The sequence below is a fragment of the Ictalurus punctatus genome, chromosome 18 (assembly GCF_001660625.3).
Source record: "Ictalurus punctatus breed USDA103 chromosome 18, Coco_2.0, whole genome shotgun sequence".
NCBI classification, from domain to species: Eukaryota; Metazoa; Chordata; class Actinopteri; order Siluriformes; family Ictaluridae; genus Ictalurus; species Ictalurus punctatus.
In genome coordinates, this window is record NC_030433.2 from 16,356,399 (window position 1) to 16,369,899 (window position 13,501).

At 38.3% G+C, this 13,501-nt stretch overlaps 1 protein-coding gene and 1 long non-coding RNA gene across 8 annotated transcripts in view; one reads left to right on the forward strand and one right to left on the reverse strand.

Annotated features, from left to right (window-relative positions):
- arhgap32b (Rho GTPase activating protein 32b) overlaps window positions 1–13,501 on the forward strand; it is a 127,116-nt gene that overhangs the window by 98,455 nt on the left and 15,160 nt on the right. For 4 of the 7 annotated variants that reach the window (XM_017492687.3, XM_017492688.3, XM_017492691.3 and 1 more), the window contains 6 exons: window positions 545–637; window positions 827–949; window positions 1,092–1,169; window positions 3,307–3,388; window positions 6,673–6,723; window positions 8,176–8,250. In XM_017492687.3, the coding sequence (XP_017348176.1) occupies window positions 545–637; window positions 827–949; window positions 1,092–1,169; window positions 3,307–3,388; window positions 6,673–6,723; window positions 8,176–8,250 (502 nt within the window). Of the gene's footprint in view, window positions 1–544; window positions 638–826; window positions 950–1,091; window positions 1,170–3,306; window positions 3,389–6,672; window positions 6,724–8,175; window positions 8,251–12,382; window positions 12,584–13,501 lie in introns of those variants that run through there. The other 3 variants (XM_017492690.3, XM_017492692.3, XM_017492694.3) reach the window with 3 other exon arrangements.
- Window positions 10,565–12,227, reverse strand: LOC124629157 (uncharacterized). The gene is made up of 2 exons (XR_006984055.2): window positions 12,055–12,227; window positions 10,565–11,958 (listed from the first exon to the last, which is right to left on the reverse strand). It is a non-coding gene; the product is annotated as an uncharacterized LOC124629157 (long non-coding RNA).

Here is a 13,501-nt window from a genome sequence, read left to right on the forward strand (position 1 = left end):
AATATTTCAGGTATGAGTAGTTAGACGTTTGTAGGATTTATATGGAATGAGCATTGTAACCAGCAGATGAATTGATTACATTGTGTATTTGATCCAACCAGGGTCAAGGTCACAGCAAGGTCAGATGTCTGAAATCGTTTTTCTTCAATAGCTTCCTTCATGTTTAAAATATATTTTAAGGGTATAGTAATAAGCAACAAGAAGGATTAGACTTGGTGGTGGTGAAGGTATCCCCTCATCGTTGCTGGCGAGTTCAGCTTGTTCTATTTTTGATAAGTTATCAATAACAGGGTATGTTACTCCCGACAGAAATAGTAAGAAAAGCAATAAGTTAAAAATTTTACATTAGAATTTTTATAGAATGTCATTAGAATTTGTTTTGGACATATATTGGTATTAGCGTGCAGATCAAAATGTGAGTTTTTTGGGGTTTTTTCCTGCTGATATCAGATTATTTTTGTATTATAGGTGTAAATAATCTATAATAATCTAGGTGAATGAAGTAGTGATTTTGTTTGTTTCCATTCTTTTTCTCTTTCAACAGGCAGTTTCCCAAATGCTGATGGCTTACCTTTCCCGTCTTTCAGCAATTGCTGATAACAAGATAAACTGTGGGCCAGTCCTTACGTGGATGGAGGTATTACCCTGATGCTATCTCACTGCTCTGTTCGTATCAGTGGAAGAGTTAGACCCGCTGCCCCATGTTAAGTGGGCACTATCAAGGGAAGCTTAAGGATTTATTAGCTTCCAGTTAAAGAGCCTTGAATACTACAGCTAGGCCGACTTTCACATTTCCAGTGAGCTGACGCATCCTGTTTTTCTTCAGGTTGACAACAAAGGGAATCGCCTGCTGGTACACGAAGAGTCCTCCATCAATGTCCCAGCCATCGCAGCTGCCCACGTCATTAAGCGCTACATCGCCCAGGCGGCCGATGAGCTGTCATTTGAGGTGACCGTGGTGATAATCTGACTGCAAACTTATTCAAATGTAGTGAAGCTGAACGATATGATTGTACAGACCACTCTCTAATTCCTGGTATTGGGGAAGAGCATTGGTACTGACATAAATGGCTCTTGTTTGTCTCTTTCAGGTTGGAGACATTGTATCAGTGATTGATATGCCTCCTAAAGAGGATACAACATGGTGGAGAGGGAAGCATGGGTTCCAGGTGTGTTCTTTGCAAATACTGTTACATAAGTGTGATGTGAGGTGTACAAGATTTTCCCTGTATTATCCTGCTAACACATGACATATTGATCCAGGAGTGTGTTGGTGCATGAGCAGATCTCAATGTTAATTATTGATGCTTATGTCTCATTTTCCAGACTACGATATGTAATAAAACCATTTGTTAGCGTTTTTATGGCAGACATGATACTCCAGTAAGTACCAGAAAAGGTTAGTTTGGTGTTAAAGATAACAAAATTCCAAATTAAAATGAAGTGGCAGTGATTTGAATAAACTACTTATGATGCATTACTGCATAATCACTTTATTATAATAATTTACTTATACACAGAAAATACTCGTTCGGATTGGCTGGTACAGGTCTGCTTTTCTTTAAATTGACACACCTCTTAAGTCAAAAAAATCTAATGAACATTACTAATGTTATGTAACTGTTTGGTTTGTAACCATAACTATTTATGCTAATAAAGCTCTTATAATTATGCCTTGCTTTTGTTTTCAGTATCAAACAAAAATGGGTTAATTTCGCAATCAAAGCTGTTGTTTTAATTATAAGAAATCTAAATAAAATAACAGTCTGGAATTTTTCAAATCTAGCAGTACTGAGTTAGAAAAACAATTTTTTAATAATCATTTGCATAAGTGAATAAAAGTGAGGTAACGCTCACATGGTAAGTTATTAGTTTTCTTTTATGGCAAGGGATCTTTTAGTTGCTATGTACTCCACATGATGGTGTAGTGGACAGGCTAATTTTGGCAGCTCGTGGGCCGTTAGACAGCATCTGTCTGCAGAAGGTGAGCCTTAAAACTACACCAGCTGTCGCACACAGAGTTTAAAGAAGTCACTCACAGATACAGTTAACAGGGTGAGTGCTAAGAAGTAGGGTTATGCTAGGACGAACACTAGGGTTAGATAAAGGACTTTCTTTTTGAGAAGACTGGCACTAATGCTGTAAATGCAATGCAGAATTGTAAAATTCATCATAAACAAGCTCTAATGTTTAAACAAATATTTCCGGTACTAAAAATCTGTCAGTTAGTAAGCCTTTCCCATTGGTATTTTCAAGAAATGTACAGGTGGGTGTCAAGTTAAAGGAGAAAATGGTGGCTCTGTTATGCTGTGGGGGCATTTATTTTTTTTTGCTGGCATGGTTTGGGTCCACTTCTAAATTCTTTTGGGAGAACGGTGTTCTGTCCAGTACACTTCCAGAGACTTGTACAATCGATGCCAACACGACACAGTGAAGCTTGTTTTGGTGGCTTGTGGTGACTCAGCACCTTACTAACACACGTTGTGTTGGTTTTTTTTCTTCTGTATTTTTCACTCATCTGTATATATCTAACTGTGATTTTGAATACAACAAAAAGCTACAGAAATACTGACAAAGAGCTCTCTGCTGTAACATAAACAACTCCTGAAAATGTTAGAAACGTGGTTAGGAACGACCGGGTAGTTTCCACAGTGCTTTTGTTTTTGTATACATGTGCGTCATGAACATGAGCGGTGTGGTTTGTACATATTTTTAGTGACACAGTGCTTGTGGAACATTTTGAGATTTTGTGTGCACTCCACTGCTACTTCACTTCTCTTATCTAGTTTAATTAAGCCGCAACAATCAGCCGAGCATGACACTGCACCCATGCTGAAAGCACTTCAGACAGGACTTGTTACGGTCCTGTAACCTACTGATGATCAAACGCAGTTATCTTTAATCTATCTTTAATAACGAAGGACAAGGCGCTTATAATAAAGGACAAAGCAATCTGTTTGTGTTCAAATGAGGTGTATGTACTATGCATGGATTTTTAACGTGATTGCTATGCGTACATTGAGAAGACACTCCCATTTCCTGGATTTGTACAGAGATTTATACATTATGTCATTGAGTGACATTACTTAACAGATGTTAAGTATGGAAAGCTTTATCCCATATGACTGTTTCATATTAGTGATAATTAAATTTAAATTTTTCCCAACAATAATAGTTAGCCGTTCTGCTATGCTTTGGTGTGATGAAATTTCTGTGAAGTGGATGTTTAGAGATGCAGAATGTGATATGCTAATGCCTGTGTGTTTCCCTCCATCACGATCAGTTTTTGTTTTCTTCTCTCTTTAGGTTGGCTTCTTTCCCAGTGAGTGCGTGGAGCTGATTAACGACAAGGTCCCTCAGTCTGTCACCAATTCAGTGCCAAAACCAGGTACCAATATATATATATATACAAGCAAACACAGACACAGAATGCGAATGTTTATCATGCAACAACCCTTATTTACCCTTTGCAGTGCTCCTCACCTGAACAGAAGGTCATAAAATCAGATTAGATGCAGAACAAGCAGAATGTCAGTCACGTGTGAGCGATTTCGAGCTTACGCACTAAGTCCTGTTTACGCAGGACATGCATCTAATGTTAAAGCAGGTGGGTTGTGTGTTTTATGGTGGATGAGTGTGATTATGAAGATAGAGCAGGGCTGTGAAGAAGAAGTGAGATGATGTGTCGGAGCGGCCGTGTGCGAGGGAATAGGAGCAGATGCTGAAAGGACACACTGGATAACATCCGTGCGGAGGAGACTCTAAGCACTTTCTTGTGTTATTGTACGGTCTTTAATTGAAGAGCAATATATATTTTTCATTCAAGAGGAATATTATTCGCTTCCTCTGACAGTTTTGTCAGCTCTAGTTTTGAAAGCGTTGACAAGCTGAGTGGGAGAGATGTGAAATCTTTCAAGCGTACGGTCCATCTGCTGTGCACGTGTTAATATGGGCTCAGCCTAAGCTGTCGCTACTATCGACAGTTTTCCCCAGCAGTCCTTGTATATGCAGGGATTTTGATCTTGCATTACTGTACAGTTGTTTCCACGTATTCAATTTCATTTATAAACGAGTTCACTTGATTGTTAGATCGCAAGTTTAAATCCGAACGTGCCATAATTAGCCCTGCTTTACTGTCTCACTTGTGAGCTCCTGTATATACATTACATTACATTTATGGCATTTGGTAGACACCCTTATCCAGAGCAACTTACATATCTCATTTATACAACTGAGCAGTTAAGGGTTAAGGGCCTTGCTCAAGGGTCCAACAGTGCTAGGATTTGAACTCATGACCTTCCGATCAGACATCCAATGTCTTAACCACTGAGCTGCCACTTCCATATACATCCATTTAAGATGCTGCTGTTCGCAGATCATATCTGATAAAAAAAAAAAATTTATAAATAGTGAAGATTTTGTAATAGGTTGTGTAGTGATGTAATGATAGGCTGACCAAATTAAAATTATGTCCAACTGTTGTTCAGTTGTTGGATGTTCCCTCAGGCCAGGAAAACGTGCTTTCAGGAATGAAAGTGTATTGATTTCCAAAAAGACAAATCATTGCCTGTGAAACTCTTGATTTGCTGCAGTGATGAGAGGTGGCTGGATAAACACTAACTCCATGATCTGTAGCACACATTTTATCTCAACTTCTATGAAATATTACACACTTTAAAGCGCCATTGTTGCATGACGCAAGGCATCAACAAATCAAATCTATATCAAACAGACATTTAAAACCAGAGTTTAATACTCCTACAAGGTTGAATACTCGGATGAATAATGCCTTCATTTTCCAGACAGGAAGGCTAACTAGCTAGCTAGCTAACTTACCAAGTCTTTACACGTACCATGTCTGCTCACGACATCCCCTTCTTTCTTAGCACTGAATTGTGCTGAGTGTGTTTTAGACCAGTGGTTCTCAGACTTTTTCAGCGTGAAACACCCCCTCCTTGTGTAGCATGCATTCCTTTATGGCCCCCTAGAGTCGATATACTATTATATAGTATATCAACGGATGTCTCTGTTTGGTGTGTCTTAGTGTGCTGTAAATCATTTATTTCATTTGTTAATATTTCTCATTTTTATGGACATCGTAGTTCAAATGTTGACGATCCCGACTTGCATAAATAAATTTTTGCCCATGGTCCCCAGTTTGAGAACCACCAAGTTTGATTGCTTCAGCTTCACAATTGACAATAGAGAGGTCATTTTCATTATAAGAGAAATTTTTCCTATGTATTCCCTTAGAAAATAATTGTGAGTGTCAAAACTATGATGAGCTTTCACTGACTGTCTGTATCAACAAGGTTATAATGATATGCATCGGGGTAAGTCAGGTAAAAGTCTTGCATCTGTGGAAAAATGTTTTTGGGGGCTTTTTTTTTTCCCTCAACGCATTTTGAAAAGAATCGTTAATGACAGTTTTTGTTTATGTCTTCTTTGTTTGCTTTTTGGGAGACTCAAGAAGTATGAGCTAGTCATATTGTTTTGAAAGCTTTACGTTTAGAATTGCTTGAGGAACAGAATTGCGCAGTCAGTTTGTTATTGTTTCCCCTCATTGAAACGGTGTATAAAGTGCATGCGGAGTTGTCATTAGATCTCTGCTCTACTAAAACGAAGTTAAATCACGTTTTATATACTTGAGCTCATGGATATCTTTATTCGTCTGTCTTCAGTCACTGCGCTGTTGTAATTATATTTTAATTGCTGTCGCACTGCTGTCTTTCTCTTCCATTTTGCACTGCACTGACGTTGTCACTGGTTGGCCATGATAATGGATATCACCTTAATAAAAGCAGTTCTTAAGCCAATACCCCCAACTACTATCTATATATATATATATATATATATATATATATATATATATATATATATATATATATATATATATATATATATATAAAAAATATAATATAATGTTTTCCATTGAAGGAAAATATGTTATAATTTTATAAATATTTATTAGCATGAAGCTGACCATAATGCCAAAAAGCTCTGATACTAGAGTTGAGATCTCATGGGCACTTTAGGAAAACGGCTACGCAGCCAAACAGTACAACTTCTAACCAAATAATAGTCATGATTAATGGAAGTGTGAAATGGAGGGTTTCAAACACTAACGCTCACCGTATGAGTAATGAAATTGGTCATGTTTAGAGTGGTCACGGATCACACACAGTCAACTTTACATCACGCTTTGGACTCGCTGCTCTGCCAGGGCCTCTTGAGAGCTTTCTGACGTCGCAGAGCTTTCACTCCACTTCTGTCATGCTTGTGCTTCACATCACTTATTACATCCCCAGGTTGTGACTCATTATGATAAAACTATTCATTACGCTGGCTTTGGGTGGACAGAATACACATCCCGCATGCTCTTTAGGCAAGAGTGTCCGCGCAGGGATGTAATGACACAGTGTTTTACACACGAGTGAGTCCAGAGAAAAGAGCAGAAAAACATGTTGATTATGAAGGGCAAATCGGTGCAGGCTGATCCTGAGGAAGGAGCACGCATCTCTGCGTTTTGCTTTTTACTTTACCGCTTGCATGTTTGCTGATATCTTTGTGATTTCTGTATGTGATGTATGTTGATGATTTGCCTGAGTGTGTTGTAATCTCCCATGCATGTGTAATGATGTATCACTGTGCCTCCCTCTACAACCCCCCCAGCGTCCCCCTGCTCTGCTCTGCGGCCGGCCTCCTGGAGTCTCTTCCCACCCTGTGCGTGCTGGTATTCTCCCCCTACGCCTCACTGATCTACACTATACATAGCCAATACATTCTCACGCGCTCTCTCTCTTGCTCTCACAAATGATTTGTCTTACCAACTGTTTACACGCAAATATTTTCACTAATCCGTATGATGTTTGATAAACTGACACCCTAATCTCTGCCCTTTGTTGAAAATGAACCAAATCTACATGAATGGAGAATTTAGTGTCGATGCTACCATAATAATTAGAAAACTGTGAATTCAGACAGTGTTTAGAATTTTATTTGGATGCTCATCACTTCTCCCATCCAACAGAATGTTTTCTTCATCAATGTTTTACAATTTGTAACAGTAACTTTTTTTTTTTAATTTTTCCTCTCTTCCTGCCAAGTGATCAGCTTGCCTCATGATATAAAAAGAAATATGCATGGTTTTACACCAAATATTTCAGTTGTGATAGTAATTTGATTCTAAAAAAAAGTTGGGACGCTTTGTAAGATGTAAATAAAAACAGAATGCAATGATTTGTAAATCTCATATGTTATTCACAATAGAACATAGAAAACATATCAAATGTTTAAACTGAGGAAATTCATTACAGAATCATGCCTGTTTTTAATGCAGTGCCGCCTGAGGGCCCGAAGATCACAAGCATGCAATATTGGTTTTCACCCTTGTCCCTTGCACACAGAGATTTCTCCAGATTCTATGAATCTTTTGATATTGTGTACTGTAGATGATGAGATTTCATAATCTTTAGGAATATTATTCTGAAATTGCAGATTTGTGAACCTCTGTCCATCTTTACTTCTGAAAGACTCTGCCTCTCTAAGATACCCTTTTTTATACCCAATCATGTTACTGACCGGTTGCCAAGTAACCTCCAGCTGTTTCTTTTTAGTAACACTTACTTTTCCAGCCTTTTGTTGCCCCATCCCAGCTTTTTGGAGACGTGTTTCGGCCATCAAATTACCTTTTTTTTTTCTTTTTTCTTAAACTGGTACATTTCCTCAGTTGAAACATTTGATGTTTTCTATATTCTGTTGTGAATAACAATAGAACATAGAAAACATGTTCTATTTTTCATTCTGATTAAATTATCATTCGAATTATAAACAAATTACTAGGCTGCATGTAAACGTAGCTAATCATGCTCTAGCGATATAGTCAATATAATTAGCCACCAGCTTTCTGAAAGGCTTTAACATGAAGCTCTCTCCGTCATAGTAATGTGTTGTTTTTTTTTTAAGTCCATTTTATTGCTCTGGCTTGTTTATCATCAGGTGCTCTGAAGCTCTGTAAAACATTGCCTAATAGACAGGGAATGCAGAAGGAAATGTTTTCCTCCTTCTTTCTCCTCTTACAAAGTGACTACTGGCAAGTTAAGTAGAGGGCAAAGGCAGCTGTTTTTCCCGTGTTCTCTAACAGGCTCGACTGCTTCTCTCTTCTCCCGCATGCAGATTTGGAGATGGAAAGTGTAAAGCAGGACAGTGCATTGGCACCCGACCCATTAAACCCCTACAGGCTGAGCTCAGGTAGACAAAACCCGTTCCTCTGTGTTCTTAATCACCGACTAACCTCCAAATCCACTGCCGTGTCTCTCCACCTGTCGCCGCCTCACTCTTAATGGTTGAGTCTTCATGAATACTGGCACTCTTGGTGTGTCTAATTAGACTCCTCACTACTTTTCAGTGTGTAGTATTTATAGGAATTCTCTTTGTGTAACAAATATAGAAAGGTACCTTCCTCGCTTTTTAACGTCCTCTTTCTTGTGTTTGACGGTTGATCTTCTACCTGTTCCCTTGTATTTCACTCACTTTCATACTCCTGACCTTTTGCATCATGTATTTTTGTAAAAGTCTGTGCTTTGCATTTTTGATGTTTATTGATGTAGAGTCAACAGTTAAAATCTGTCATCGTTCAGTACTAATCAGGCTTACGTCTGATAACTATGCCCATTGTTACAGCACTGCTTTTTAAACTTTGCCCCGGAGCCGTTGTCAGCTAGCTTTACTGTTAGAATGACGGTGCTTTCACTTTACCAAAGCTGATTTACTGAACCCAGTTAAAGCAGAGCTATAAAATCCTTCCAAGAGTTCAGAGAAAGAGAGTTCAGCCCATCCCATGTCAGCCTGTGAAGTCTCATCACGTTATGAATCATTAATTTATTTACTTGCGTCTTGAGTTAATGATTAAGCTAATAGTTTCCTTGCCTGGTTAGAGTGAGCATATAGTTGATCTTATAATGAGCTCATGCACTGATATGCGCTTCATGTAGTTTTCTTTTGTACGTAAAAGACATTTCCAAAATAACTGGTGCCATTCAAGTTAACGACTTAAAATGGTATGTAAAATAAACACTAGACATGATTAAAATGTTCCACTTAAACACTACAAAAAAGATTTACAATATAATTCCGCTTTGTCTCCAGAACTCCTTTCGCTGCCTTTAACCACTGTTACGACCCGGCCTAGGTCAGGCCGCAACATACAATGAAATAACAGGTTGGCGAGACCACTTAGCTTACTTTGTTTATTATCACTCCTTTTTTATTTTTTATTTTATTTTTTTTTAAGTGGTTTAAACTTCAGAAGCTGAACAGGTCAAAATTATAAACAAAAGTTCACCCCTAATGATACAAAAAGGCACTAATTAGCCTAAAAAGAAAGAAAACAAATTCCTTCCCTCACTCCATAGCTAACCCACAACCAAGAGAAAACGAATGAACATAAATGGCGCCGACTTCCTACTAACCACTATTAACAGTGTGTTATTTACAAATGGGGACTATTATTGTGTGTAATTTACAAGAAATATATATGAGTGCTGTCAGTGGAAAAAATTTAATCGAGTTAATCACAGTCATGGATTTACTTGTAAACTTGCAGTGTTGAAATAAATAAATGCATGACAAACTGGTTTAAGGAAACAGATTCTTCAGTATTATCTCAACCATTAACATTTATTTAATTTGTTGAGGCATCCGTATGAACTGCAGAATTTATTGAGCAGAAACCAACAACTGTTACAAAGTAATGTGTGCTACAAAGTCACAAATAGCCTACCTGTATATTTTTTGCATAGTAACATCAAATCAAATGAATGCAAAGATAAGTAGACCTATTTTAGAAATGGAATGCCATAACGTCTGTGAGGAGACAGAGTGAACTGTCTGTACATTCTGGGTAAAGATAATTAATTCAAACATTGTGCATCTGTGCAACATGCCTCCTGTCAACCGATCATACAGTTTACTCTTCTTCCAACCATTTGCTCAGGCAGATTATCTTGTTCGCATTTTCAGAAGATCGAGCTGACCTCTTCTTCTGCAGAATGTGGCCTGCCAAAAAGAACAGTCTCTCACATGGCACTGTTGAGCAGGTGTAGCCAAGTACTTTTTTGCAATATGGGCGATCTTACCATATGCACCTGTTTGTGATGACCACCACTGTTGTGGACATGTTTCTATGCTGACACAGGCTCTGCCTTGTACCTCTCTAAAGATTTATCTGTGGACAGTACCTCATCAGACTCTCACTCTGATCCCATCAGTAGGAGGGCCATCATCATCTTTGGTGGCTCTGGTTCCACTTTTTCTCCAGAGGTCTGTGGTGCAAGTTCTCTATCCTTCAGCATCTCACTCAGTTGGCTATTATTTACTTTCATTCAGGGAAAGCTTCAGCATATATTATTATTATTATTATTATTTGGGGGTGCAGGCAATTTTGGAAATTGTGTTTTGCAGAAAAATAGCATTACACAAGAATATTTGTGTCTGTTAAAAGAAAATTATTCAACATACCCCATATGTTTAAGCTAACAATATCAATTTTATTTACAAAGGGTGGCCAATAACTCTGAAATCGCCTGTAAAACCACACACTCGGAGTGTTTAGTTTGGAACCCCATTTAGAATAAGTTTAGCTCTCACTCATAACAGGTGCTAGTCCAGATGCAGTTCCTTTATCTCTCTCTGGATATGTAACTTCCTGGTGGGGCACCAATGTCTTCCTCTCACAAGAGCAAAGGGCAGCTGGTGCGGTTAACAAGCAAAGACAGCTGAGTTTATGAGACATGTAGTTATAACTGTCTTCTTTCCTTCTCTGAGGTATTATCCATTTCCTGCCTGACCTGTTCCCAATGTGTGTATGAAGTAAACACTTGTACTGTGTACAGACCTCTGCTGTGATCATTTGGAATCGTGTGAATCGGGAAAATGGATCAGTGACTCTAGTGTTGCACGCTGCATGCACGCACACACAGACTCTCTCTCTCTTGTCCTCCTCTCATCCCACACCACAGATGTCCCTTATACTAATGTTTATGAGCACACAAGCTTCTTCTGGTATCTGTTAATACTTAATCAGTATGTATAGGCTTGCTGAATATTCAGCTAACACCAGTTATTGGATTGTGTTTCATTTGGCTTAATATTTAAGTTGTATATAAATGTGCCTTCTATGATCGTGTAAACTATATAAAACAGGTTGTAGTGGTTGAATTGTTTCAGAGGAATTTGTTCGTGTGCGCATATTGAAAATACAGTGTGAAAACTTTTTCACTTTTTTTTATTTTTCTTAAATTTAAGTGTGCAGTTCAATTAAATGCGTGATTTAAACACGTATAGCGTGTTGAGAGCGTAAATTCTATATAAGTTTAAAGTCACTCTTAGCCAGTTAGAAAATTTGAAGCTGTTCAGTTGATGTTTACATGACTGAATCTAGTTATGTAAATTTACAGAAACTCGGAGCATGTGTAGGTTACTGTTTTTTTTATTTTATTTTATTTTTTTTAAATAACAACTGATTTTCATTAATATTTATGTTTAATGATCTTGTGAATGATTTATGGCAGATTCGTTCATGTCCAACCAAGGATAAACAAGGCTCATTCTGCTTAATTAAAAAAAAATATATAGGGTTTCAATATTATGCATTTGTGGCTTAGTGGTTAGCACATTTGCTTCACGCCGCTATGGTTGGGGATTTGATTCCCGCTGTGGCCCTGTGTGTGCACGCGGAGTTTGCATGTTCTCCCCGTGCTGCGGGGGTTTCCTCCGGGTACTCCGGTTTCGTTCCCCAGTCCAAAGACATGTGTGGTAATCTGATTGGAATGTCCAAAGTGTTCATAGTGTGTGAATGAGTATGTGGTTGTGCCCTGCGATGGATTGGTACCCCATCCAGGGTGTACCCCCACCTTGTGCCCCATGCTCCCTGGGATAGGCTCCAGGTTCCCCATCACCCTGTAAGATAAGCGGTATAGAAAATGGATGGATGGATGAATTAAAGAAAATTTGTCAGAATCGAAAGTACAGGTCCTTCATTGTGGATTCACTCACCCTTAACTGGATCATTCAGTATTCAAAGCAATTTGACTCTTTATCAACATAGTGAGTGTAATGAGTGTATGTCACGGAGGAAATGTACAGACAATAAATCGTTTTCGTACATGAAGTCGCCCCCACCCCACCCGTTATGTTTAAGCGTGTACCAACACAGCCTAGAGTTTAAACCGTCTTGAGCGCGATTCGGTTCACTTCATTCGCTTCGTATCGGTTACTGGTTTTGGTGTCTGAAAGCTGATCCGGGAGGCAGGGCAACAGGGAAGGAAAATGTGAGCGGGGTAAATGCTCACTGAGGGGAATTATTTTTCCCTTAAGACGCTCGCGCTGTGTGAACTGTGTGAGGGGAAAGGGAAGGGTGTGTGCGCGTGACGCGCTGACGGATTGAAATGAGCTCGTGCTGCCGACTCGACATCTGAAACTGACCGAAGTTCAGCTCTCAAACCTCACCCAGTTCTCTTCTGTCTCGGAATGATTTTATTTTCACACAAAAACTTAAGACATCGTTCCTGTTTGTCGTCTTGAGGTAAGGATTAATAGATTATTTTGAGTGTAGTCAGGAATATTGAGTTGGGTTGAACTGGGAGGTTTTTAAAGGGAGTTTTAGCAACATGCTAAAGTTTTCTCTGTAGTCAGTGGCTACTTAGCGGGTTGTATGGTTAGGATTATTAAACTGATTTATGATTAATAATAACAGTCATGGTGTAGGTCCAAAGTCTAAAAGTTTTGGAAGTATTTCCTCGGAATGACTGATGAGAGAGTCACTTCTTCATCCTGATGTACTTGGTCATTTTCTCAGTTGAACATCAAAAATCAAGTCATTTTGGACCGACTACAAAACTGGTGAAATATCAGTTGACACCAACTACAATTTTTTATTTATTTATTTATTTATTTTTTTTTTTTTTTTACAAAAGTACAACAAATAGGTGAGTTCATTTAGTCACATTACCTCCTTGTCCTGTTTTCACTTATAAACTCTGGAAAAGGGTACTAAACTGTACCTTTCCTTCTCAGTAGGTTGGCATCCTCGAGAGTAGTGTAAAACACAATTAGATATATAATATTGGTCCCCAAGGCCCAGTTAAGTACCTTAAGTCATTTTGAATCATTTGGCTTAAATATCCACGATGTTAAGTGACTGGAGTTTTGTGTGTTTACTTGGAATAAATGTTAATAGATTAGACAGAGTAGGTCGAGAGACTGAGCTATATTTTTTTGGTTTAGAAATACATTTATACGTGGGAATTAAGTGTTAATGTCACTATTTCCATTTGTCCTAGAAACATATTTTTTACCATTAACCTTAATGACAGTGACATAAAGACACTGGAAAAATATATGTTCAGTCCCGGATGTTCAGACATAACTGGTAGTGAATAAACACAGTGGTGTATAACAAGTGTCTTGGCTGAAGGACTATTTTATATTCAATGACGTCATT